The 23974-nt window shown below is 50.5% G+C and overlaps 2 protein-coding genes across 8 annotated transcripts; both read left to right on the top strand.

Moving 5' to 3' along the window:
* Window positions 1–97: 97 nt before the first annotated feature.
* D2HGDH (D-2-hydroxyglutarate dehydrogenase) lies at window positions 98–11065 on the top strand. 7 transcript variants are annotated; one of them, XM_080349861.1, is made up of 10 exons: window positions 98–496; window positions 2018–2075; window positions 3400–3539; window positions 4208–4401; window positions 6228–6396; window positions 7484–7627; window positions 8490–8632; window positions 9357–9522; window positions 9991–10103; window positions 10665–10825. In XM_080349861.1, the coding sequence occupies exons 1-10, from the start codon at window positions 127–129 to the stop codon at window positions 10683–10685; spliced, it is 1518 nt and encodes a 505-aa protein (XP_080205987.1). In that variant the 5' UTR covers window positions 98–126; the 3' UTR covers window positions 10686–10825. The 7 variants fall into 7 exon arrangements, with proteins under 7 accessions (XP_080205987.1, XP_080205986.1, XP_080205988.1 ...); XM_080349860.1 differs by lacking the exon at window positions 9991–10103 and having other exon boundaries at window positions 10665–11065; XM_080349862.1 differs by lacking the exon at window positions 9991–10103 and having other exon boundaries at window positions 106–203; window positions 10665–11061.
* GAL3ST2 (galactose-3-O-sulfotransferase 2) lies at window positions 11003–22669 on the top strand (the record flags this gene model as incomplete). Its single annotated transcript, XM_080350124.1, has 4 exons — window positions 11003–11127; window positions 20938–21021; window positions 21420–21699; window positions 21789–22669. Coding segments are annotated over 4 exons (1347 nt in total), but the record flags the coding sequence as incomplete, so codon positions are not given.
* Window positions 22670–23974: the final 1305 nt, after the last annotated feature.

Consider the following 23974-nt stretch of genomic DNA (forward strand, 5'->3'; position numbering starts at 1 on the left):
AGAGCTAGCGCTGCCGGGCTGCGCGCATGCGCCCTGTGCGTGCTGAGGGCGGCGGCGCTGCCCTGGGCCTGGCAGAGCCAGCGTGTCCTGAGGCGGAACGGGTCCCGAGTCCGCACGCAGGCGCCCATGGGGGTTTCGTCCGCCGCCCCCCGCCCCGCCTGGCGCCGCTGGGCCTCGCTCAGCTGCCTGAGGAGCAGCCCCGGGTGGGTCCCGCCTTGTGCTCCGGTGCCGCCTCAGCAGGGGAACCGTGTGCCCGCGTTGGGGGTTTGCAGCCCGTGGGCCGCGGGGTTCCGCGCCCTGAGGGGCTTCCACGCAGCGCCCCGCAGCCGCCGGGAGGTCGCGCTGACCAGCGAGCGGTTCGGGGTGCGGCGGCTGCCGTTCACCACGGTGGGCGACCGAGACGTGGCCTTTTTCGAGCGAGTCTTGCCGGGCAGGGTCGTCACGGACCCGGAGGAGCTGAAGCCCTTCAATGTGGACTGGCTGCGGTCGGTGCGGGGTGAGTGGGTGAGCAAAACCTCCGCTCGGCTTCCGTTAAGGTACCGGAATGAGAAGTCTGCCGGAGAAAAAGCTCTCTTGGAACAGAGAAAAAAACTTATCACCAGAGTCAAATACACCGTTAAACGTCATTCTTTATTTTATCAGCGCTGGGGATCATCCTCCATTAGTGCTCCAAACACTGGATGCTCTTGCGTTGCTTATCTTCACATTATTGCATATTCATTACAATTTTTGAAAATTTTGATATAATACATCGATACTAAGGAATAATTGATTATGTTAGTTAAAATTGTTTAGTTTCTTACTGACAATAGAACTATTAATTATTAGCTAATATAAACTAAGCACTTTAAACAATGTTATTACTTAATCTTCTATCTCCCTCGTGTTGTGCAGAAGGATCTTAAACTTGAGAAATATCCCCTCGTTTTACTGGTCAGAAAGCATTTATGTCAATGGGTTAATGATGAGTATGCGTTTTGTAACTTAATCACAATACACATTAATTGGGCAGCTTCTCTTCACTGTTTATAGCAGGCCATGTCCTTACAGACCACGTCCCTACAGACCAGGCAAAATGAGCTTTCCCCGTAGAAAATATTCCCTTGAGAATTCCTTTCTGGTAATCTTTCAGACTTCTCTTTTTAAATAAATAAATAATTTTGAGCCTTGTTAGTTTATCGTAAGCATTGTGAATTTTCTGTTGCTTTTCTCAAAGATTCCATGAGAATATAACACAGTTGCCATTGCTCCCACTGGCAGCCAAGTCTACATACACAGACGAGGCTTTTCCGGCGCTTAAAGGGAAAACCTGCTGCTGAAAATGTTTTGAAAGTGGTCAAAATGACTCTGCCTCACAATGGAGGGAACATGCAATATACTAATTTAGACTTTTCGCAGTCCTACTGAAATCAGTTGCTTCCAGCAATGCAAAACTCAGCATGTAATTACACCTAAAGGTAGAATTTCATACAGACTTGTTCTTTATGCCCATCTTGATATCTGTTATCCAATTCTGTTACAATTTGTCCACCACATTTTATAACGTCAGATGATTCATCGCCTTCTGTCTCTGAAATCTAAGCCTTCAGTAATTTTCTGTCACAACAGAATTTCTCTTCTATATTTATCTTCAAGAAACAAATAAACAAAAAACCACAAAATTACTTTTGGCTGAACTTCTTAATATGACCATCTGTGTAATTACTAAGACTCTTACTGAACCAGCAACTTGCAAATTATTAACTGGATTCTGCTCCTTGTATCATTGGGAGTCCTGACAGTGACCTCAATGGAAGCAGCAAAGACCGTTATTGTTGGATAACTTGAAGTTCTAGTGAGAACTGACATTGGTATCTTGACAACAGCTTGTTCCTTTTTAACTTAGATTCTCTTAATTGGCTTGACTTTGATTCTGGAGAGAGCGTTGTTATTTCAGATGTTATGCCTTGCCACCTTTTTCTTTCCAGCCTCTTTAGAGCCCACAACTCGCCCTGATTGTCCCTTGTTTTCCTTGCAGGGTGTAGCCAGCTGATGTTGAAGCCGCAGACAACAGCGGAGGTGTCTCAAATCCTCAGGTAACATGAAACTTTCCCTCTGGGCTTTGTGCTGAGGAAACTCAGGTTTATTCCAGGAGGCTCCACATCTGGAGGTTCAGGCACTGATTGCTCAGGCATTGGAGTCGCTGAAGTTGTTGTCTTGGCTGCGTGTCTTGTGGTTGAGCTCTGGTGGCTTCAGCTCTCCCTTTTGCACTTTATAACCATTGTACTCCTGGTGTTTCCTCAAGTACCAATTGTTCCAGCTGCTCCCAGGACAAGAGATGCTGCACACTGTTGCTACTCCGGGGGTATGCATGTGTTGGTGGGTAGGCAGTGTTGCTTGTCTGTACTGACACAGAGAACTATCACCCCAGTTCCAGCAGGACAGGGAACTGCTGGAGAGAGTCCAGCGCAGCCACCAAGATGCTGAAGGGAGTGGAGCATCTCCCGTGTGAGGAAAGGCTGAGGGAGCTGGGGCTCTGGAGCTGGACAAGAGGAGACTGAGGGGGGACTCATTCATGGGGATCAAGATGGAAAGGGGGAGTGTCAGGAGGATGGAGCCAGGCTCTTCTAGGTGACAACTAGTGACAGAACAAGGGGTAATGAGTACAAACTGGAACACAGGAGGTTCCCCTTAAATTTGAGAAGCAACTTGTTGGGGGTGAGGGTGGCAGAGCCTGGCCCAGGCTGCCCAGGGAGATTGTGGAGTCTCCTTCTCTGCAGACATTCCAACCCGCCTGGACACCTTCCTGTGTAACCTCATCTGGGTGTTCCTGCTCCATGGGGGGATTGCACTGGATGAGCTTTCCAGGTCCCTTCCAGTCCCTGACATTCTGGGCTTCTATGACCGTGTGTGAGTTTGGGATGGATGTGCCGGTTGGGGCTCTGCAGGGACACGGCACCGGGGAGGTGAAGCAGCTGAGCTGTGGGTGCACATGCTTCTTGCCTACAGGGCGTTAATTTCTTGAGGGGAGGAGGAGGGCAGTAATGTCTTAAACCTGATGGACTGCTGCTGGAGGTGATGTCTCAGAACCTACAGAGGACATTGGGCTGTTGACAGACTGCTGCGCACACAGCGTACGTGTGACAGGGAGCTGGGCTTTCCAAGCAGGAGCTGTGTGGCAGATCTATCAATATGCATGGGCATAACCCCAAGTGTTCGTTCCTCTGCTCAGCACTGGGTGAGTTGAGTGAGGAGTCATGCTTTCTCACTTTTGCAGTGAAACTGCCCCTTTGTATCAATCTTTAGGCTAAACACTGCTTCATTTTAAGGAGCGTTTGGCACTCTCACCTTCACAGGGAGGTGGAACTCTTCGGATAGACTGGGTTATACATAAGGCTTGAGAAACCTTTTTCCTTCCAGGTACTGCTATGAGAGGAACCTGGCAGTGAACCCCCAGGGGGGGAACACTGGTCTTGTTGGGGGCAGCGTTCCCGTCTTCGATGAGATCATTCTCTCCACTGCTCTCATGAACCGGATCATCAGCTTTGACAAGGTGTCTGGTAAATATTATAGAGACATGAGGCACGGAAACGAGCCCCAGGCCGTAACTCAGCTCTTTTCCTGGGAGACGATAACTGCAGGATCAGCAAGGTTCAGTACAGCGGCGTCACAAGGGTCAGAGGTTTGTTTCACTCAGGCTCCTGCAGCTGGTGTAATCCTTAGGTTATAACAGTAGCAGATGTAAAAATATGTCTGGTGGCAGGAGGAAGAAGGAGAGAAGAGAAACATGGACATGCTATGAGCTCTTCATAAATCTCCATGAGACACCCAGCAGGTGGAGCAGGATGACAGTGCTGAAGAGGGCATGTGGTAGCTGCACTAGCAGAGGGAAGGGAGGGATGGGAAAAACTTAGAGGTCGTTTGGATTTCAAGAGTTAGAAACCAGGTTTGGGTATTTCAGTTCTTCAAACAGAGAGAGAAAAACAGGCAGAGATGTACTTAATGTCACTGTTTTTTACCAGTTGTGGATGACTAGATGGCAAAGCTTCCCTAGACCTGAGGAGGGGCAGGACGATGCCCTGTAGCACACACAGTCTGCTCGTGTGTTTAATTCAATCCCAAAAAGTTTTGGAGGAAGAGGCGGTTGCCTTTGCTTGTACTTATCCCTCCTCTTGAGGAGGCACCTTCTCCTTGGGCACTGGGTTGTAGCGGGAGGTTTCTGTTTCAGGAATCCTGGTGTGCCAGGCTGGTTGCATCTTGGAGAAACTCAACGAGTATGTGGAGGAGCAGGGGTTCGTCATGCCGCTCGACTTGGGAGCCAAAGGCAGCTGTCACGTCGGTGGGAACGTGGCCACAAATGCCGGTGGCTTGCGGCTCTTGAGATACGGCTCTCTGCGGGGGACGGTGCTGGGCCTGGAAGTGGTAAGGCGAGTACCTGGCAGTTCACTTCTGCATTTAAACCTCCGCTTCTTACTGTTTTCTGCTGTTCCAGCCCTTAGCTATCCATTATGCAGACAAGTTCCTCTCCAGGCTGAAGAGATGCTGCCAAATTAATGTACACTGTGGTAAAGTTACAAAAGACATACCCATCATTAACCAGTTGACATAGTCAATGTTTTCTGACCACCTGCAAAATGAGGGGATATTTCTCAAGTTTTAGATCCTTCTGCATGACAAAAGGGAGACAGAAGGTTAAGTGACACATTGTTTAGAAGCAGAGTGCTTAGCTTATATTTAATAATTAATAGATGTATTCTAAGAAAGAAACTAAGCAATTATAACTAACATCCTCAACTATTTCGTAGTATAGATGTAGGTCAAAATTTTCAAAAACTGTAACGCATATGTAGTAATTACGTGAATATAAGCAGCACAAGAGCATCCAGTGTTTGGAGCACTTATGGAGGATGGTACCGAGAGCTCCCCAGCGCTGATAAAATAAAGAACGACACTTAACAGTATAATTGACTCTGCTATTAAGTTTATTTCTTCATTTCAAGGCTCCCACTCTTTAATTGTGTATTGTATGGCTCTTTTGAGAAGGGTCAACACGTGTCTTCGTGCATGAGGCATCTGTTATTGCTGCTGCAGCTTCTGTCAGCTTAGTGACAGAGGTGCCACAAGGTGGTTTGCTAATCCAGAGAAGTGAGAAGCAGGCGGCGAGAGATGTGGGGATTCCGAGTCACCTGCATGACGCTGGTTCCTCTGTGGAGCCGCGAGTCTCTGCTAAATCCGTCCTGCAGCGTCTCTTCTCGTGGCTGCTCGCTCGACTTCTAACAGAGCCGTCCAGTTTGGGTTCGGCTGCTGGTTTTCTCGTTCCTCAGCCCTGCAGGCCCGTGCCTCTGTGTGCAAGGGCTGGGATCAGAGGTTCTGAAAGATTTCGGGGTTTGGGAGTAGAGAACTGATAGGAAATAAATTGGGCAGGTAACAAAAGCCTGGTTTGTTTTTATTATGTAGAGCTTTTATCTCCTAGGTGTCGCAGTTGAGACAGACAAACAACATAGACCGAGTTCTTAAGTACAAACAGCAGTCTCCATTTATTTCCACAAACACCTTTTTGTATAGTCTTTACCAGTTCACGTGTCTTTTTGCTGTTGGTTACAGGCTGCAATAGTAACATATCATTGGCTAATTTTGCTAATGTCAGTGTTACTCTTTTACTCCCTTCTCTCTCATGGATACACCTTAATATCTCCAGATACTCCTTTACTCCCATCTTTCTCATGAGTAGGCCTTAATATCTAAAAGGCTAATTTCTGTTCCCATGCCCTCTGTCATGGGATCCACGGACTCGCTGTAGTTTCCCACACCCAGCTTAATCACTCTAGTGTCAAAACAGCCTTTGATAACATGTCGTAGAGACATTCAGCCTTGATTTAAGTCACAAGTTGTGAGGGCTTACTCCATTCTGCTTAACTCTTCACTGTTTCAAATAGTGTTCCCTGTTCCTGTTGAGTAACAGGAGCTGGGGCTGCAAAGAGCAGCTGAACTTCCCCACTGGTGAGAAATACAGAGCGAACTTCTGTTGTCACTTGTCCTGCTGGGACATGTGCAAACAGCACCGTACAAAAAAGTAATAAAGCAGAAAAGTTTTGGGCAAGACTCAGGAAGGATGTGGAGGGGAGGAAGAGCTGGGAATGGAGGAATGGTGATGAGAGCGTGGGAATGGGCTACGGCTTTGCCTCAGCGTGGTGGCAGCCCGCAGATCTCTCTGTCGGTGCTCTGACCGGGTGTCTGTGTTCCCACAGGTGCTGGCTGATGGCTCAGCTCTGGACTGCCTGGCGTCCCTGCGCAAAGATAACACTGGCTACGACCTGAAGCAGCTTTTCATCGGCTCTGAGGGGACTTTGGGGGTTATCACTGCTGTCTCCATACTCTGTCCTCAGAAACCGAAGGCTGTCAATCTGGCATTCCTAGGTAGGAGCTGATATTAATATTCTCACACCTCAATTCAAAGGCTGGGAAGGGTATAGGGATGGAGAGAAGAGAGCGCTGATCTGCTTCAGCATCACTACCAGCATCAGCTGGTAATAACCCCAGAATCCCAGAATGCTGGGGACTAGAAGGGACCTGGAAAGCTCATCCAGTGCAATCCCCCCATGGAGCAGGAACACCCAGATGAGGTTACACAGGAAGGTGTCCAGGCAGGTTGGAATGTCTGCAGAGAAGGAGACTCCACAACCTCCCTCGGCAGCCTGGGCCAGGCTCTGCCACCCTCACTCCCAACAAGTTTCTTCTCATATTTAAATGGAACCTCCTGTGTTCCAGTTTATAACCATAATACAGTGTTAATATGTTAAAGTACATGTGCAGATATTTTATATCTGTGGTGTAAATGTGCAGAACACCTGCCAGGGCAGGTTGCTCTGCAAGGGAAGGGGAGCTAGGGTTGTTGGGATGAAGGGGCAGGTGAGGACATGAGGGCCTGGTCTGCTGGTGCCCGGTGAGGCAAGGGGACATGTCTGGGGACAGCGCGCTTTTTAACAGAGTTGTTTGTGGGGAGCTTTCCTGAACCTGTTTTATTTCTTTCTCAAAAGCCTCCAAGGCTAGCAAGGACTTCTCAGTTTGCTCATATTAGATGTGGCCTTGAGAGCAGGAGCCAAACTCTGAGGAGGGGACAAGTAGACTCCAGGTGCTGACAGACCTGTGGAATATGTGCAGGGGAGCCCAGAATTTGCCTGGACCCTCAAAGTGGCCTTTAAATTTCTCGTAGATTGCTGAGAACAGAGGGTGGGACAGACGTTTTGGTATGAAGTGTCTCAGAGTGTTCAAGAGGCCCTTGCCACAGCAAAGAGTAATTGCTATATCCTCCTGCTCTTCTGGTCTGAAACCTTTCCCAGCTCAAACCATGACAGGAGCTGCTGATCTAAACCCACGCAGGACAGCAATTTACATTTTCTAGAGATGGGAAAGATGACTTGAATCCTGACAGACTTTTTAAAACTTTCTACAAGGTTATAGTGGGGATTTTTTTTCCTGACTCCTCTCTGTGTTCTGTCTGAAGGGTGTCAGAGTTTTGCGAAGGTCCTGGAAACATTTACAACCTGCAGAGCCATGCTGGGCGAGATCCTGTCTGCCTATGAGTTCATGGATGAGAAGTGCATGGAACTGGTTGAGAGACACCTCAAGCTGTCCAGCCCAGTGACAGGTACCAGTGTCATTTGTGCTGGAGGGAAGAGGATTTATGCCGCTTGGGGATTTTTAGCCTAGTTTTATAGATACATATATATGTGACAGTGAGTGTGTGGGCATCCCTCATAACTGGAGTGAGTTGAGAGAAGGGAACGGAGCTGGTGAGGGGCTGGAGCACAAGTGTGATGGGAGCGGCTGAGGGACCTGGGGGGTTCAGCTGGAGAACAGGAGCTGAGGGGAGACCTTCTGATCTCTGAACTGCCTGAAAGGAGCTTGGAGCCAGGGGGATCGGGCTCTGCTCCCCAGGAACAAGCGCCAGGAGCAGAGGAAACGGCCTCAAGTTGCGCCAGGGGAGGCTGAGGTTGGATGTGGGGAACAATTTCTTCCCCAAAGGGCTGTGGGGCATTGGAACAGGCTGCCCAGGGCAGTGCTGGAGTCACCATCGCTGGAGGGTTGGACAGACGGACATGAGGTTCTCAGGACATGGGGCAGTGCCAGGGGGCGGTTATGGTTGGACTCTATCTTGAGGGGCTTTTCCAACCAAAATGATTGTATGGTTCTGTAATTTTTGTACCCAGTATTCAATTACAAAAGCACGTTTGGTGAAAGCCTCTCTAAACATTGTGCTTCTCCTTGTTCTCAGAAAACTGCTAGTTTTCTGAAAAGTGGTGGCGAGGTAAAGGATAGAATATGTACATACAGTGCCCTACAGATGAAGGACTGTCACCAAGCTGCCTTTCCGCCTGGCACCAGGGAGATCTGGGCAGTAGAACAACCTTGTGAAATGTGCCAAGCTGGGGAAAAGCTCCAGAACCGCTGCTAAATTCCTGTGCTTTTACCCCAGAGCATCTGCTTATTCTGTTCTCCCTCACTTTTAGGCAGCCCTTTTTATGTTTTAATTGAAACTTCAGGCTCCAACTCGACCCATGATGAAGAAAAATTGAACAATTTCCTAGAACAGGCCATGTCCTCTGGCTTGGCCACTGATGGAACTGTGGCAACGGATGATAAGAAAATAAAGGCAAGTCATTTTTTCCTCTTACATAAATGTCTTTGACAGGATTCTCTACTTGGATTTGTATTTTTAATAGGGAGATGTTCACACTGATGTTTGCTATAAATGTCCCCAAGTGATGTGGTAGCTTATTTGGTGTATGCAGACATGAAGAGAGAATATTTACCAGTGCGGACTCTTCCCAGAAGGCTTGAGTATTTGGGGTTTCAGCGGAAAAGAGCACAATAATGAATTACATCTTTCAGTAGTTGCTGGGGTAGGACCCAGACTGCCTGAAAACCATGGAAACCAGAAGCTGAGTTGTCAGTGAGGGCAGGAGTGAGCAAAGTTCAGTGTGTTAGAGCCGGAGACTGTGGCCCCAGGGAGCAGGAGGGACACGTGGTGTCTCAGTGAGGGCGAGAGGTTTGTGTCTGCCCAGTGAGCATGAGTATTTTACTCTGACCCGTGTTTCTTCCAGCCCCGGTTCCCAAACCAACCCTTGCAGTTGAGTAGAGGAGCCACATCCCTCTTTCTTGGGAAACTCAGAACAGCTTTGGGCAGGCTGCTGCATCACTTAACCGTACAGTGCTGCCAACAAAGCGTTATTACTGCATTCCAAGAGGCAGAGGGTAGCAAGCGAAATCAAAAGTTGATGTTTTATGCAAAAAAATCGAGGCTCTTTTTCCTTCCATGCCACAAAGTGTGGAACCCAACAGGTACTGGGTTTATTTGGATTTCTTTGATTCACCAGGTGCTGTGGAGCCTGCGGGAGAGGATCACAGAGGCTCTCACTCATGACGGCTATGTCTACAAATACGACATCTCCCTCCCCGTGGGGAAGCTGTATGATCTCGTGACGGACACGAGGGCTCGGCTGGGCCCGAGGGCCAAAAACGTGGTGGGCTACGGCCACTTGGGTAAGCGCAGGTGCTGGGAAAGGAGGTGGTTGGTGTTTTGCGCTCCAGGTTTTGCTGTGCAACTTCCTGGTAGTTTCAAAGGTTGTTTTTAGGTTAGCAATAGGCATGTATAGGCGAGAGCTGTCAGAAGAGGAGGATGCATAAGGGTCTTCATGTTTGAATTTCATGCTTTCAGACTGTATTCCATATGTTAGTGGCAGGTTTTCTGGCTGCTGAACTGGTTATTTGTATCTTCTTGCTCTATACTTTCTGTTTGAGTATGTAGGTTGTTTAATTGGAAGATCAATTTGATTGATGTACTTAGATACATTTGGTAGATAAACACTTTCTTGGCAAAAGTGATTAGTTGTATTGGAAATTGATTTTGTCTGAGCCATTAACCCTCCAGAAGAGAGTGAAAAAGGCAACGTGCAGGAAGGGCGGTACATTTGTCAGAATGCTCTGAAACTAATTTGGTTTTACAAGCAGGTAAATTGGGAGCTTGGCAGAGCTGTTGTGTTAAAAAAATAACAAAAAAAAACAACAAACCAAACCAAAACCAAAACACACAGACCATTCTTCAGCACGCTCTATTTGAGATGGTAAGTCTGCATAACAAAGGCTGCCTCTGGTAGCTCTTGGGGATTAAGCTGGGTACTGTCATGGCTTGCTGGGATTCAGGAAGAGGTTCTGGAGGGAGAATGAATGAGTTGTGTTTATCTTTGTGTATTTTGGCTTCCAAATACCCAGCAACCATGTGCTTAATCAAATACCGTCACGCACAAGGGGCAGGAGGAGAAAATGTTCTGTTTGCTTTGTTTTGGTTGACACAGTGCCAAAGTGCATTCGGAACATCGCACTGACATAATAGGAAGAAAGCGATGAAGGGCCCTATTACACTCTAATGGTCATTATGAAGTACCATTGGGCAAGTCTTTGGGTTGTCATCTCCATAGCGGGTCAGTAATTAATGCAGCACAGTTGTTTGAATTTTAAAATCACAGAGGCTGATGTTTGTAGAAGGACAGTGAACTTGTCCTTTTTCGCACAGTTTGGCGACCAACAAAGGCACCATTGTTTGTGTGGAGGAGGCAGCAATGAGGCCCCATTGCAGGGCCACTGAGATGTTCTTCCAGACCCACCTCTGCAATGTTTACTTCCAGGAGACGGAAACTTGCACTTGAACATCACAGCGGAGTCCTACAGCCATTCCCTGCTGGAGGCCATTGAGCCCTTTGTCTACGAGTGGACCGCGAGGTGCAATGGCAGCATCAGCGCGGAGCACGGGCTGGGCTTCAAGAAGAAGCAGTTCATTGGGTACAGCAAAGCCAAGGAGGCGGTTTTACTAATGCAGCGTTTCAAAGCCATGCTGGACCCCAAGGGGATCCTCAATCCCTACAAGATGCTGCCCTCTGGTTCCTGAGAGCGACGCGAGCAGACACCGTCACACGAGGACCGCGTCTCCGGCTCCGTAACTGCACTTTAGCTGTGAACAAACTGGTGGATTGAGCACGTGGAGCGCTCCTTGTTTTATTTCTTTAGTGTGATGGAACAAGTAAAGGAACATGGTTTCTCCTCTCAGGGGTGCCCGCTCTTTCTGAAGAACACGTTACTGGTTTTGACTGGGTTTCTTATTTAATCTGAATGCTGCAACCAAGCACGCAGATATTGTGTGTGGGTATTCGCCTTAGTTTGCTCTGATTTATTAGTGAAGTGGCACCAGCCAGGGTGTCAGCAGCATTTTCTCACATGGGGTGTGCAGGTGAAGCATCAGGGGCACAGGAGAACAACCTGTGGATGCTACACTCCCATCTCCCAGTAGAAATGCTGCTCTTCTTCACTTGTTTTGGTCTAATATGCTTGTCCAAAAGCCCACGACAGCATGAGGTGGTGGCCTCTTCAGTGATGCCACCTGCGTCCTGTCCCCAGCAGACATCAGCGTTGTCCCACTTGTGTGTTTGCTGTCTGGAGATGGAGAAGAGAGGGTGCCCAGAGCTGTAACTTCTGGGTGGGATGAGCTGGAGAGGAAACACCAGAGGCAGGCTGAGGAGGAACACCCAGGACGTCTCTCTGGCAGGGTCAGGCTTCGGGCGTGCCAAGATTTCGCGCTTCCTCGTCTTCCCGTCTGTCCTTGACAGCAAGTCCCAATTTGCTCTCCCAAAGGGCGAGAGCCATTATGTGAATGATTTACTGGAAGAGGTTGTCCCTCCCAACCAATAAACTAGATGAGGCCGGGCAGAGACAAGGACAGGGATGCTGAAATTGCCCAGAGTTTTCTCTGCACTGTGCACATGGTGCGTTAAGGCAAAAGAGACTTCTGTACATACCGGTTCTTATTTATTTTCCCAAAGTGCCCCCTTACCATGGTGTTTCAGCCTGGCAGAGGTGGTTCCAAGGCTCCCTGGTCAGTGGTCAGACTGGTGTCCATGTCCTGCACCCTGCTCGTGTTGGTGAGGCCAAAAATAAAGGGTTTACTCAAGCAGGAGGGTGAGAGAAAGAAGATGGGGACACACGGGAACGGGTCAGAGCCAAGCCGGGGTGGTCTGTGCCGAGAGGGTGTCAGACACTGAACAGGCTTCTAGAGAGGGGGTTGGTGCCCTAAACCTGTCAGACAACAAATTATTTTGACTTTTGGTCAGTGAGAAGTGGTCAGGCCATCAGTTGGACTAGAGATCATTGTAAGTCCCTTCCAACTGAAATATTCCATTCTAAGATGGGGGGTTTTTTTGTTCTTTGGTTGTTTTGGGGTTTCTTTTCTACAATGTGTTTTGAGGAGGGGTTGTAGTTTACAGGCTGGTGTACAAAACCACATTGTCACCCTTCCGTTAGCACAGGGCAGGCCAAGCCATCTGCTGGTGACTCACTTGGTCTGCTCAGTGTTTGCTCATCACATCCGTGTTTACTGACGCGTTGCTCTCGTCACCCTGGCTCCATCAGGTCCAAGTGAAGCAGGTGACTGGGAAAAGCCCAGGGATTTGACAAAGGTAAATCCTGACACAGACCTGACAAAATACCCACAAAATTGCGTTTGCTGTCGACACGGGGAGAGTGGTGGATGCTGTTTGCCCAGGTGTCAGCAAAGTGTTGGGCGCTGTTCCCGCAGCCTGGAGACGCTGGAGATGCGAAGCGGAGGGCTGGTCTGCGGGCCGGGCAGGGAACTGCCTTGGAGGCTGCTGATCGCTGGTTTTCACTTCTGTCCGCTGGTTCAGGAGGCCTCACTGGACTCCATCCGACCAGGAAAGCTGGTCTCAACCAGCAGCTGTCTTCTCCATTAGCTGCTTCTCTGTGACCTCTGCTCTTCCACAGTGCAGTGAAATAGCTCTTCTTGGAAGAAAATCATCCGACAGGGTCTTCTTTTCTTCTGTTTTTAACCTGAACACCATCTCCACAAGGCTGCAAGCTGTCAAATTGCCTTCAGGATGATGGCTTGTGCTCAGACCTGTGCTGCAACACCCTTCTCCATACAACTGTAAGGTCACAGCTCTCTCAACTCAGCCACACAGATGCTTTCACCAGAAATACCTCTGTTGTTTGAGCTGCTCTCGCGTTCTGCCAGGCCAAGCTGATGCAGCTCGCTCATTCCGGATCAGCCTGTTTCTATTCTCTGCCTTTTTCCTACGCCATTCTTTCTCTCTCTTTTCCGCGCCTACCCCCCAAACCACTGACAATAATTGTTTAAAATACAGGCTTTACACGTGAATGGTTCTTTTTGGGAAGCGGAACTTTCCATACTGCTTTTTTTTTCAGCCACATACGGAGAGAACACGAGGGAGGGAGTCGGGGCTGAGCAATAACGCGGTGCTGTGGCCGGGGCCGTTCTGGCGCAGCCGCGTTCCTTACACGTGAAGATCCTAAAGCTCAATGTAAGTTTACAATTTCAGCTGAACAACAGAGCAAATACCCCGAGGGAACAGAAGGGAGGAGTTATCATAGGGTTATTTTGTAGTATCTTTCCCAGACCTTAAACACGAGTATTGTCCTTCTTTTCTTCATTCTCAATGATGCTTTCAAATATCAGTTCCCTGTTGTGTACAGGAGGGAGAGGCGGGATGGGCACATATAGGTGTGGGGGGGATGTTTTTATAAAGAATCATTGTGGTGGGGATTTTTTGTCCAAAATTCTATTTTTTTCTGGGATAGACTTAAATACGAGCACGATGTGGATGCTCAACACTTGGTCTCCTGGCACAGTGAGGAAGCAGTTGACTCTCTGTACTGATTTTGGTGCGACAGAGTTAATTGTCATCCTGGCAGCTGCTACGGTGCCGGGTTTGGGATCTGTGACCGGGGTCGGTAGCTGTAGCGGGGACAGCTGAACGCCTGCCTGCCGTGGGAAGCAGTGAATCAATTCCTTTTGCTCTGCTTGCGCGCACGGCTTTTGCTTTACCTGTTAAGCTGCCTTTATCCCAACCTGTGAGTGTCTGCGCTTTCACCTTTCGGATTCTCTCCACATCCTGCTGCGGGGCAGTGAGTGAGTGGCTGCGTGGGGTCCTGACCAACCACGCTCACCCCTAACCCAGTGTGAAGCGGAGGCAGCTATGGAGCTATTAATTCATCATCCTGCCCAGCTAATGAATCCTGCGTCAGTGCTGCCAGGCTCACCACAGCCCAGCCCCACGTGAGGCATTTCTGCAGGTCACCGTACTTTTCTGCGTAACCAAACCTGACGATTCATGTGCGACACCCCAGGAGAGAGCAATGATTCAACTGTAAAATTGTAAAAAAAAAGGTCTTTTGTGATTCGTGGGTCCTACCGGCTCCTGAGCGAGAGATTGAGCAGCTGACGTGTATCGTGTAACAGGAGAATGAAGTCTATTAAATGTGACCCCCCGCCAGCAGCAGCTGATGCTGTGCCAGGAGTAACCCAGAAATTCTTCATAAAACAGCACATTGGCTCTTGTTCTACCAAGAAACTCGAGGAAAGCAACCCTATACCTTGCTAATCTCTGAATCTCGGTGCGCGCTGGAGCTGGGGCTGGCCTGAGGAAGCTGTAATTTAAAAGGAAATACTGTGTATTTGGGTACTCCGAAGACTTAGCGCAACGTAGGTGAAGGATAGCAGAATGCTGAGGACTTGGCTCGTGGTGTGGCAGGTTGGGCCACCAGCACACGAGGTTTAGAAAGGTGGCACCGTGGGCAGGGAGGGAAAAGGGACCATGGCAGGAGGTGCACGGGAAGTGGCACGGCAGTACAAGACCAAAAACAACAGCTTAAATCCACTTTTCCAGGCTGGGAGAGGCGGGTGAACTTTTTGTTGCCCAAATGAGGAGAGCATTGACTTCCCCCAGCGTGGGGAGTCGGGGGATCACGCCAATCCAGACCCGCAGGACAAATCCTGCTCTCCTGGGGCAGTTTGCAACCATCAGGCCCAGTTTGGGCAGTGCTGGTGAAATCTCAATCCCTGTGTAATGCAAGTTGGAATGTAAATCATAGAATCATTTGGGTTGGAAAAGCCCCTCAAGATCATCGAGTCCAACCATTCCCCCACCCCATGTCCTGAGAACCTCATGTCCGTCTGTCCAACCCTCCAGGGATGGTGACTCCAGCACTGCCCTGGGCAGCCTGTTCCAATGCCCCACAGCCCTTTGGGGAAGAAATTGTTCCCCACATCCAACCTCAACCTCCCCTGGCGCAACTTGAGGCCATTTCCTCTCATCCTGTCACCTGTTATGTGGGAGAAGAGACCAACCCCCTCCATGCTACAACCTCCTTTCAGGCAGTTCAGAGATCAGAAGATATCTCCAGGACGTCGCTCTGTAGATTAATCATCAGGTAATGCCTGTTCCCTCTCTCTCCCAAGGCCTAGATTGAGCAGCGTTTCTAATCTCTTCACCTCCGGCTGCAACATTTGCATTTTCACTGGGAAAGTGTTTCAACTCTACATGTTTTACAGGGAATTCCTGACAGGTGAACGGTGTTTTGCTGTTGTCTGCTGTTTCCTGTTGAAATATGAGTCTGGCAGAGAGTTACAGTCCTAAACCCCCGAGCAAGGGGTACAGTCCTAAACCCCCGAGCAAGGGGTGCAGATGTTTTGCTGTTGTCTGCTGTTTCCTGTTGAAATATGAGTCTGGCAGAGAGTTACAGTCCTAAACCCCCGAGCAAGGGGTGCAGGGAGGGTAGGGGGGGACACTGAGTGGTGTGACACTGTGCAGGGTGACAAAGGGACCTGCCCTCAGCCACCTGGTTCCCACCGAAGGGTCCCTGCTAAATCCTCCCGTCGCTGCAAACCCCGTCTCCGGAGGCGGCTCTTTGTCAATGTCCTGCCGAACCAGAGCTTTTTATGGCTTATTAATCGCCTTCCACCCACCCCTGGGAACACCTGGCCACTCCCTTCGTCCTCGCCCGCCCCATCGCACCGATGGGATGCTAGAAATAGAGACGCGTGCGGTAGGAGCCGGAGGAGCCCGCGGACAAAAGGAGCATTTGGAGTCGATTTGCAAAGGGGATATTTTGCAGCTCGCAGCATGAAAAGCCCTGGGTGCGCTTCAAGGTGAGCGGGAGGGGGGCGACCGCTGCGGGCGCGGAATTGAAACACAGTTTATAGAAGGTTCGGGTAATCCCTGTAAATTTGTAATAACCTATAAAGTTAATTACCATTGGCTCCAGGGTAGAGATTAATTTTGCTGTGACTGTTTCTGTCCTGTATTGCAGGTCTTTTAACTTGAAAGAGCCTGGTTAGAGCTCTGTTACTTACAGCTTAAACCAAATGAATAAGAAGGTTGTCCCAAGCATTAAAGCATCCATAGTGGCACCTCCGAGTGCGACCTGAGAGGCAGTTTTCCACTGTGGGGAGGCACAGGTTGGAAAGGCGAGATGAACCACCAGCTCCAGCCCTGCCGGCGGCTCCCCAAGGTTTTTGGCTTCTCGGAAGAATTTTGTTGTCTTAGCAATCAGCTCCCAAGCGGTTCCTCAAAGGGCTCCCAGGCTGGTTGCACGTCCTGCGTGCTAAGGTGCCTCTCGTGTGACGTTCATTCGAATTGTGGCTTTCTCTCTTGAGCTTTGCTTTGCAAAAACTGTGTTAATGGGGTAAAACAGCAGATGATCGTGCCCTGCGACTCTCGCCTGCCTCGGGCTTCCCGCACCCACGGTGAAATGCTTCCTCCCTGTTGTGCGAGCAAGGAAGAAACTGCTGCAGCTATGATCCTGTGTGTCACGTTCTCCAGGCTCCCGTGGATGGGCTGGGTGGTTACAAACCCCTCTGCCTGCGGTGGTAACTGTTTGTGTAAAAGATCAGCTCTGTGTGCTGTAACGCCCAGTACTCACCTTATTTTCCTCGTATGAAAGGAAATAGCTCTGGGACGAGAGGGACTTGTCTGTCTTGAAGGGATTAGAGGGTGAGGGAATATTTTAGCCGTCGTTGAACACGGTGTCTGTTGGCCCAGCACAGACAGATTTAGAAGGGGCTCAGTCAGAGCCTTGCAGTCTGGTGACAGATGTGTGTGGCACTAAGGGCTGTTCTCCCTGGGGTGTGCCGGGGCGGTGGGAGCAGAACAGGCGGTGAAACCCCACATGTGGGTCCACAGGACACGCTGGAGGCAGCGACAGCCCCTACGGTGCAGCTGGGGTGGCCGAGCCCCAGGGGTGATGGGGGCAAGAGAGGTTCTCCTGCCCCTCTGCTCTGCCCTGGGGAGACCACACCTGGAATATTGAGTCCAGTTGTGGCCCCTCAGTTCCAGCAGGACAGGGAACTGCTGGAGAGAGTCCAGCGCAGCCACCAAGATGCTGAAGGGAGTGGAGCATCTCCCGTGTGAGGAAAGGCTGAGGGAGCTGGGGCTCTGGAGCTGGACAAGAGGAGACTGAGGGGGGACTCATTCCTGGGGATCAATATGGAAAGGGGAGTGTCAGGAGGATGGAGCCAGGCTCTTCTGGTGACAACCAGTGACAGGACAAGGGGCAATGGGTGCAAACTGGAACACAGGAGGTTCCACTTAAATACGAGAAGCAACTTGTTGGGGGTGAGGATGGCAGAGCCTGGCCCAGGCTGCCCAGGGAGGTTGTGGAGTCTCCTTCTCTGCAGACATTCCAGCCCGCCTGGACACCTTCCTGTGTAACCTCATCTGGGTGTTCCTGCTCCATGGGGGGATCGCACTGGATGAGCTTTCCAGGTCCCTTCCAGTCCCTGACATTCTGTGATGCTGTGACAGGACCCTCTTTACCGTTCCTGCCCAGGGCTGCCCTGCAGTCTTCTTCTCTCATCTGACCCTGGTCTCTGTTTGCCTGCGCTCCTCCCTGGGGACCAACTCGATCCCTGACCTTCCCCTAAGCACCCCATCCCTGTGCTGGACTGAGCTCCAGCAGGGTGACAGTGGCTGCTGTCCCTTCCCTGTCCCACTCCCCGAACTGGAGAGCCTTCCATCCATCCATCCATCCATCCATCCATCCATCCATCCGTCCATCCCAGGCAGGGGAACAAGCCCCAGGCCATAGGGCAGCATTGTTTGGCACCCCCAGGAAGAGAAGCCCATCAGTCCTGCATTCCTGGCAGCTCCCTGTCCCACGTGCCAAAGAAATCGGTCACTCCTGCTCCTCTGAGCTGACCGTTCTGGGAATCTGCCATGGTTTGGCCATCCCAGTGTCCGCTGGGTGGCCGCTGCTGCGGGTGACAGTGTGGACATGGCTGGGCTGTGGGTCACCGTTGTCTTCAGGAGGGTGCTGCGAGGAAGGGATGAGCTCTGCACGGATCCTCTGGGCTCACTTGGGCACGTTCCTGCCCAAAATTTACCCACAGATGTTTGGCACTGCACTTGGAGTCTTTATGCGCTTAGATAATCCAGATCGTTGTCCCTCCCTGTTTCTCCAGGTGCAAAATCTGGGTGGTTTTGGGGGCTTTTGAAGCACATCCAAATGAAACAGGTCTGCTGGAGGTTGTAGCACAGAGGGTGCTGGTCCCAAGTAATAAGTGATGGGATGAGAGGAAACGGCCTCAAGTTGCACCAGGGGAGGTTGAGGTTGGATGTGGGGAACAATTTCTTCCCCAAAGGGCTGTGGGGCATTGGAACAGGCTGCCCAGGGCAGTGCTGGAGTCACCATCCCTGGAGGGCTGGACAGACAGAGATGAGGTTCTCAGGACATGGGGCAGTGCCGGGGCTGGGGGAACGGTTGGACTTGATGATCTTGAGGGTCTCTCTCAACTGAAATGATTCTGTGATTCTCGATAATCCAGACCATTATCCCTTGCCGTTTCTCCAGGTGCAAAATCTGGATGTTGTTTGGGGCTTTTGAAGCACATCCAGATGAAACAGGTCTGCTCAGGGCATCCTGTGACACTGGAGACGGGCCCAGTGTGCTGCACGTTTGGGGATTTCGAGACAGGGTGACACTTATTAAAGTAAATAACTATTAAAATATGAGATTCCTCAAGTAGCCAAGTTCTAGAGCCCTACAGATCCTATCTGCTTGCAGTAGAAGGGATTGGTAATCCTGGAGCATATTGTCATCCTGATCTGTCTTCAGGATTGTTTTAGGCACATATTGATTTGTTTGTCCCATAAGACATCCATCAGAGTTACTGTTTTGAGGACACCACCCAGACCAGTGTGTGGGCCATTATTGCACATATTAAACCCTACAGCAAAGGTGCAGGAGAAGGACATCACCAGAATGGCTCAGGAAAGCCCTCCAGGCAGAGTGATGTGTTCTGGAAAACCATCACATCAACATTGGCTTTGGTGTAAATGAAAGACCATAAAAATGGGCAGGGGCTGCATTTGACAGATGTGCCTGTGGGCTCCTCTGCATTTCTTCACCTGCCTCATCTCTATTTACCTATGCAGAGCAACCAACAGAAAGGGAATTGCCTCACCCCCGTTCCCCTAACAGGTCTGGGACCAACAGATAAGAAATACTGATGAAAGGCTGCTTGTCTTGAAACTCTTCATGCAGGAGCCGTGCCGCAAATTCATGTCGGAGGTTGGTACGGGCTGTGGCTGAGGCTCTGCAGATGTCCCGTTTGGCTGGGATGCACTGGACAAGGAAAGCGCTCTTGTGCAAGTCTTGAAGTAAAAGTGGTTTGGGGCAGCTCTGCGTAGCGAGCAAAGTCATGCTTTTGTGCAGTGTCATCGTGATGCTGCGACATTGTCACCTGTCCCCGTGCTTCCCACGGTGTTGACGTTTGGTCCGTGGCTCCTGGATCACAGCTGTGGTTTATTGTGCAGCTCTTCCTGCTCTGTTGGGTTTTGCTCTCGTCCTCTCTCTGGTTTTCCACGGTGCCATCCAGGCTGTCACAGCCCGACTTTGTCGTTCTGTGGCCTGCCAGCGGGAGGCTGTGGACCACGCCAGATAAAGCTGGGGCTTGTGCTCTCCTAAGGCCAGCTAGAAGGAGAGGTTCAACATCTTTCACATTGTGCAAGCTGGAGGCTATGAAAGCCACCACCCTGTGCAGCAGGACCATGCGTGAGGACCCCTTGGCCAGCAGGACCGTAGAAAGGACCACCAGCTCCAGACCACGCCAATCATTGTGTCCCCATTTACCCTCAGGTTGGGCACACTTGGAGCATTCCTTGCTCGCCTGGGAGAGTGACCATCCCAGGCTGTAAATGGGACTGCATCTCCTCAAAATAATTTGAAGACCAAGCCAGATCTGCTGCGTTTTGGAAATGGCAGCTGAAAACATGGAGTTCATGCCGGGTTAAAAAAGCTTTTAAGATCAGAGAAGTCAGATCAAGCCCTTTCTGGTGGGCATCAAACCTTCAAAAGATCCGGTATGTGTCCCAGCTAGAACACACTGCTGATGGTACATGGTGGTTGCCTAATTAGTGCTGGAAAAGACTCCCTGCTCATCATTTTCCAGGCAAAGGGCAGGTAGATGGTCCAAAGAGCCATCGCTGAGCTCAGGCAGGTTAAAGTCCGGCCAAGGGGAGAAGATCTGATGAACAGAAGAGCTGGGCTGGGAGGAGTTATTGCAGTGTCCTCTTGTCCAAAGGCAGGATGTAATTAGTCCATTACAGGGTTATTAATTGTTTCTCTCTTTTGAAAAATCTACCTTATATTGAAAAAAAAACTGTTTGGTGTTTCTTTGAGTTCACCATCTTCTGGAGTGATGTGTTTGTGCCCACCTTTCTTACTGAGGAAATCCTTATACTCCACAAGGGGCTTGTTTTCCAGCTCTCAGTGATTGCTGAGAAAAGCTTGATGTGAATAAGCTCTAATGCCCCAGAAAACCAAAAGAAAACCAAAATAAAATGCAGCGGAGCAGAGCTCAGGCCCTGCCTGATGTGACCTGTGTCTTGCCAAAGGCCAAAATTAGGAGAGTGACATTAAAAGCGCAATTTCTCACTGTCCTACCTCTAGTGCTGGAGCCGCTGACACAGGTGGGGGAGCCAGAAAATTGTGCTCTGGGTGACAAAGATTCCCATGGGCAATACGCAAAGTTCGGTGGTTCACATTCGGGAAAGAACTCTCGGATAAAAATCCACTGAAACTTTGCTTTCTTTCCAGACACATCAAATGTCTCATCGTCAACCTCTTCCTGGGACTCATCTTCCTATCGGGATTCTACCATGCGAAGAATAAAAGTTTCCTGTAAGTGAAGCAGAAGAGAGGTCGCATGACTTTATCTGCCCAGGGCAGCAAGGACCTGACCTGTGACGCTTGATTTGACTCTCATGAGGTTTAGGGTCGTCTGGAAGGGCAGCAGCCCCATGTTGGGTCCTAGATCCACGTTTGGGCAGGCAAGGGATCAGATTAGCCAAAATGCAGATCTTTGGGGATGAAGCTGAAGCCTTTGAGTAAGTTAGGACCTGGAGAAGAAGAAAACTGTCCAATTTCTGTGCCCGAGGGATGACGCTTGTTTGGGTTGGTGTCTTGCCCCAGCTGCAGGGGTGGTATCAGGAGAACTGCTGGGGTTTGGCTTTGCCGGGTCTCACAGGTGGGATACGGCACTGGAGAGGCTGTTCTCCCCATTTGTTGTCTTCCTGCAGGATCCTGAAAAGCCACGGGGAGCTGCTGATACCTTCCATGCCTTGCCGTGCCAAGACTAACGTCATGTTCCTCAAGACGCACAAGACGGCCAGCAGCACCGTCCTCAACGTCATGTTCAGGTTTGCAGAGAGGTACAACCTCACCGTTGCCCTCCCAGCTGCCCACCACGTCCACCTGGGGTACCCGAAGACCTTCCTGGCCCACTTTGTGGAGGCATTTCAAGCCATAGGACAGAACTACAACATCATGTGCAACCACCTGCGGTTTAACCCCTCAGAGGTAAGAAAGAGCCGTGACGTCTGCAGAGAAACCTGGTTGAACAAGCAGTACCTCGGGACTAACAGCCTCTTCTTCCTCCCGGCACACAGGTGCAAAAGGTGATGGCAGCGAACACCTTCTACTTCTCCATCCTGAGGAACCCCATTTCTCTGCTGGAGTCTTCCTACATCTACTACAAGGACACTGTCCCTGCCTTTAAGCTGTCCAAGGATGTGAACGAGTACCTGGCATCACCCATGAAGTATTACCACCCGGAGGATTCCAAGAAAAACATCTACGCCAGGAATATCATGTGGTTTGACTTTGGCTACGATAACAATGCACAGGACAACAAAAAGTACATCCAGGCAGTCCTGAAGGAGATTGAGCAGAACTTCCACCTGATCTTGATAGCAGAGTACTTTGATGAGTCCATGATCCTCTTGAAGCACATTTTGTGCTGGGATCTGGACGACGTGATTTACTTTAAGCTCAATTCCAGAAGCCAGGACACTGTCCAGACCTTGACTCTGGAAAGCAAGGAGCGGATTAAAGTGTGGTGCTCACTGGACTGGCAGCTCTACCTGCACTTCAACCAGAGCTTCTGGAGGACAATTGAGGAGACCATAGGACTCAAGAAGCTGGAGAAGGAGGTGAATCACCTGCGAATGAGGCAGAAGGAGCTGATGGAGACCTGTCTCTCAGACCAGAAGGCAGTGGAGAAGGATCGCATCCAGAACAAAGCTCTCCTGCCTTTCCAGTCAGGGGCTGCAAATATCCTTGGGTACAATCTCAGACAAGACTTAGACAACAGGACTTTGAGAACCTGCCAGAGGATGGTGATGCCAGAGCTCCAGTACACATCCTATCTCTATGCAGTTCAACACCCGCACAAGAAGAGGAAGCCGTTCGGCTTGTCCTTGCCCGCTTTCCAGGAGAAGAAGACGCAGCTCCCAGCTCCCAACTAGGGCATGCGACAACCTGCTGCGGTGTCACATCACCCCACATCTGACACGTGGCTGGCCCACAGGACTCTTGCATGTGAAGGGGACGTGGCGGGGAGGAGTTGGGCTTTGTTTGGGGCCACCACACTGGTGGTGGGTCCCTTTTTGGGGGACCTTGAGCTGGATGTTGGCTGGATCCTCTTCCTCGCTCGGCAGGGACAACCAGCAGTGTTAGCACTGGGCGGGCTTTCAGCTGGCTTAGGCATTCCTGCCTCTTAATCATTAATCACGGGATTAATCATTTTGTTTGCATTTGCCTTTATTTAATGGTTATCATTATGTCCGGGCTGGTCACAGCTCACTGGAGTCCTGATTTTCAGCATTTAGGGGAAAAAAGGGGAGGGAGAGGAAAGCAAGGAGGGCACAATGAGGGGACGCAGTGCTCGAAGGAGCAGGAGCAGTGTTGGGTCTCCGGTCCCAGAGGACATCTGACCAGCACGCGATGCTGGGGCTGTTTTGTGAGTGGGAATCTCGAGCACCGTGCCCAGAGCCGGGTGCGCTGGCTGGCAGCCTTTCCCCACGTCCATCTCATCCGCGTCATGAGGCGTGGGGCCTTCACTTGGGACCACTGGGTGCTCCTCTGGGAGGGCCCGTTTTTGTTGTCCCCCCCTCTCTCTTGGGTGAGGGTCCCCAGTCCCTGGGCGGGGGCAATCCTTTGGGCTCAGGACCCCGGAAGCCTGTTATCAGCAAAGGTTCCTTTGGGCTCCCCTGCTGCTGGGTTGGTCAAGCTCCCTAACAGGGATATGGAGAGGGCTGGAAGGACACACAGCTGCTCATCATTTAGGGCATGACCTCATTATTGAAGGAGGTAATTAAACCTGCTCACTTGCCGCTGTGAAGGTTTGTCAGCAGGATGGAAGCTCCAAGCCCAAGGGCTCTGGCGTCACTGCTGTTAATGATTATGCATCACTCGTTTCCATCACCCGTGGTGCAGCATTTCGGAGCTTGGCCAGCATCTGCTCCTGCTTGCGCTGGTCAGGGTGGTGGTGGGGATCTGCTGGGATGATGGATCACCTCAGGGATGAAGCCAGCGGGGCAGCTGGGAGGCAGGAGAGATGCTATTGAGGGTGAGAAGCAGAGCTGGGATTTTCCTCGGCGGTGTTTAAACCCAGCGGGGAGCTGGGGAAGGCGGCTGAGGTGAGGGTTAACCTGTGGTGGAACCCCTGCTCCTCCGCAGCCCATGTGATGCACAACAGGAGCAATGGGGACATTAACAGCACCATCAGGGTTTTCTGCTCCAGCAACCCGGGCTAAAATTAACCAGCTTTAGGAGGTGTTTGTAGCTGGGCAGG

This window comes from Nesoenas mayeri (assembly GCF_963082525.1).
Source record: "Nesoenas mayeri genome assembly, chromosome: 9".
Lineage (NCBI taxonomy): Eukaryota > Metazoa > Chordata > Aves > Columbiformes > Columbidae > Nesoenas > Nesoenas mayeri.

Coding starts and splice junctions, on each gene's coding strand:
- D2HGDH (XM_080349860.1), top strand. CDS start 127: ATGGGGGTTTCGTCCGCCGCCCCCCGCCCCGCCTGGCGCCGCTGGGCC. Junction 3,540..4,207: donor CAGCTTTGACAAGGTGTCTG/GTAAATATTATA, acceptor TTTCTGTTTCAG/GAATCCTGGTGTGCCAGGCT. Junction 8,633..9,356: donor CGGATGATAAGAAAATAAAG/GCAAGTCATTTT, acceptor TTGATTCACCAG/GTGCTGTGGAGCCTGCGGGA.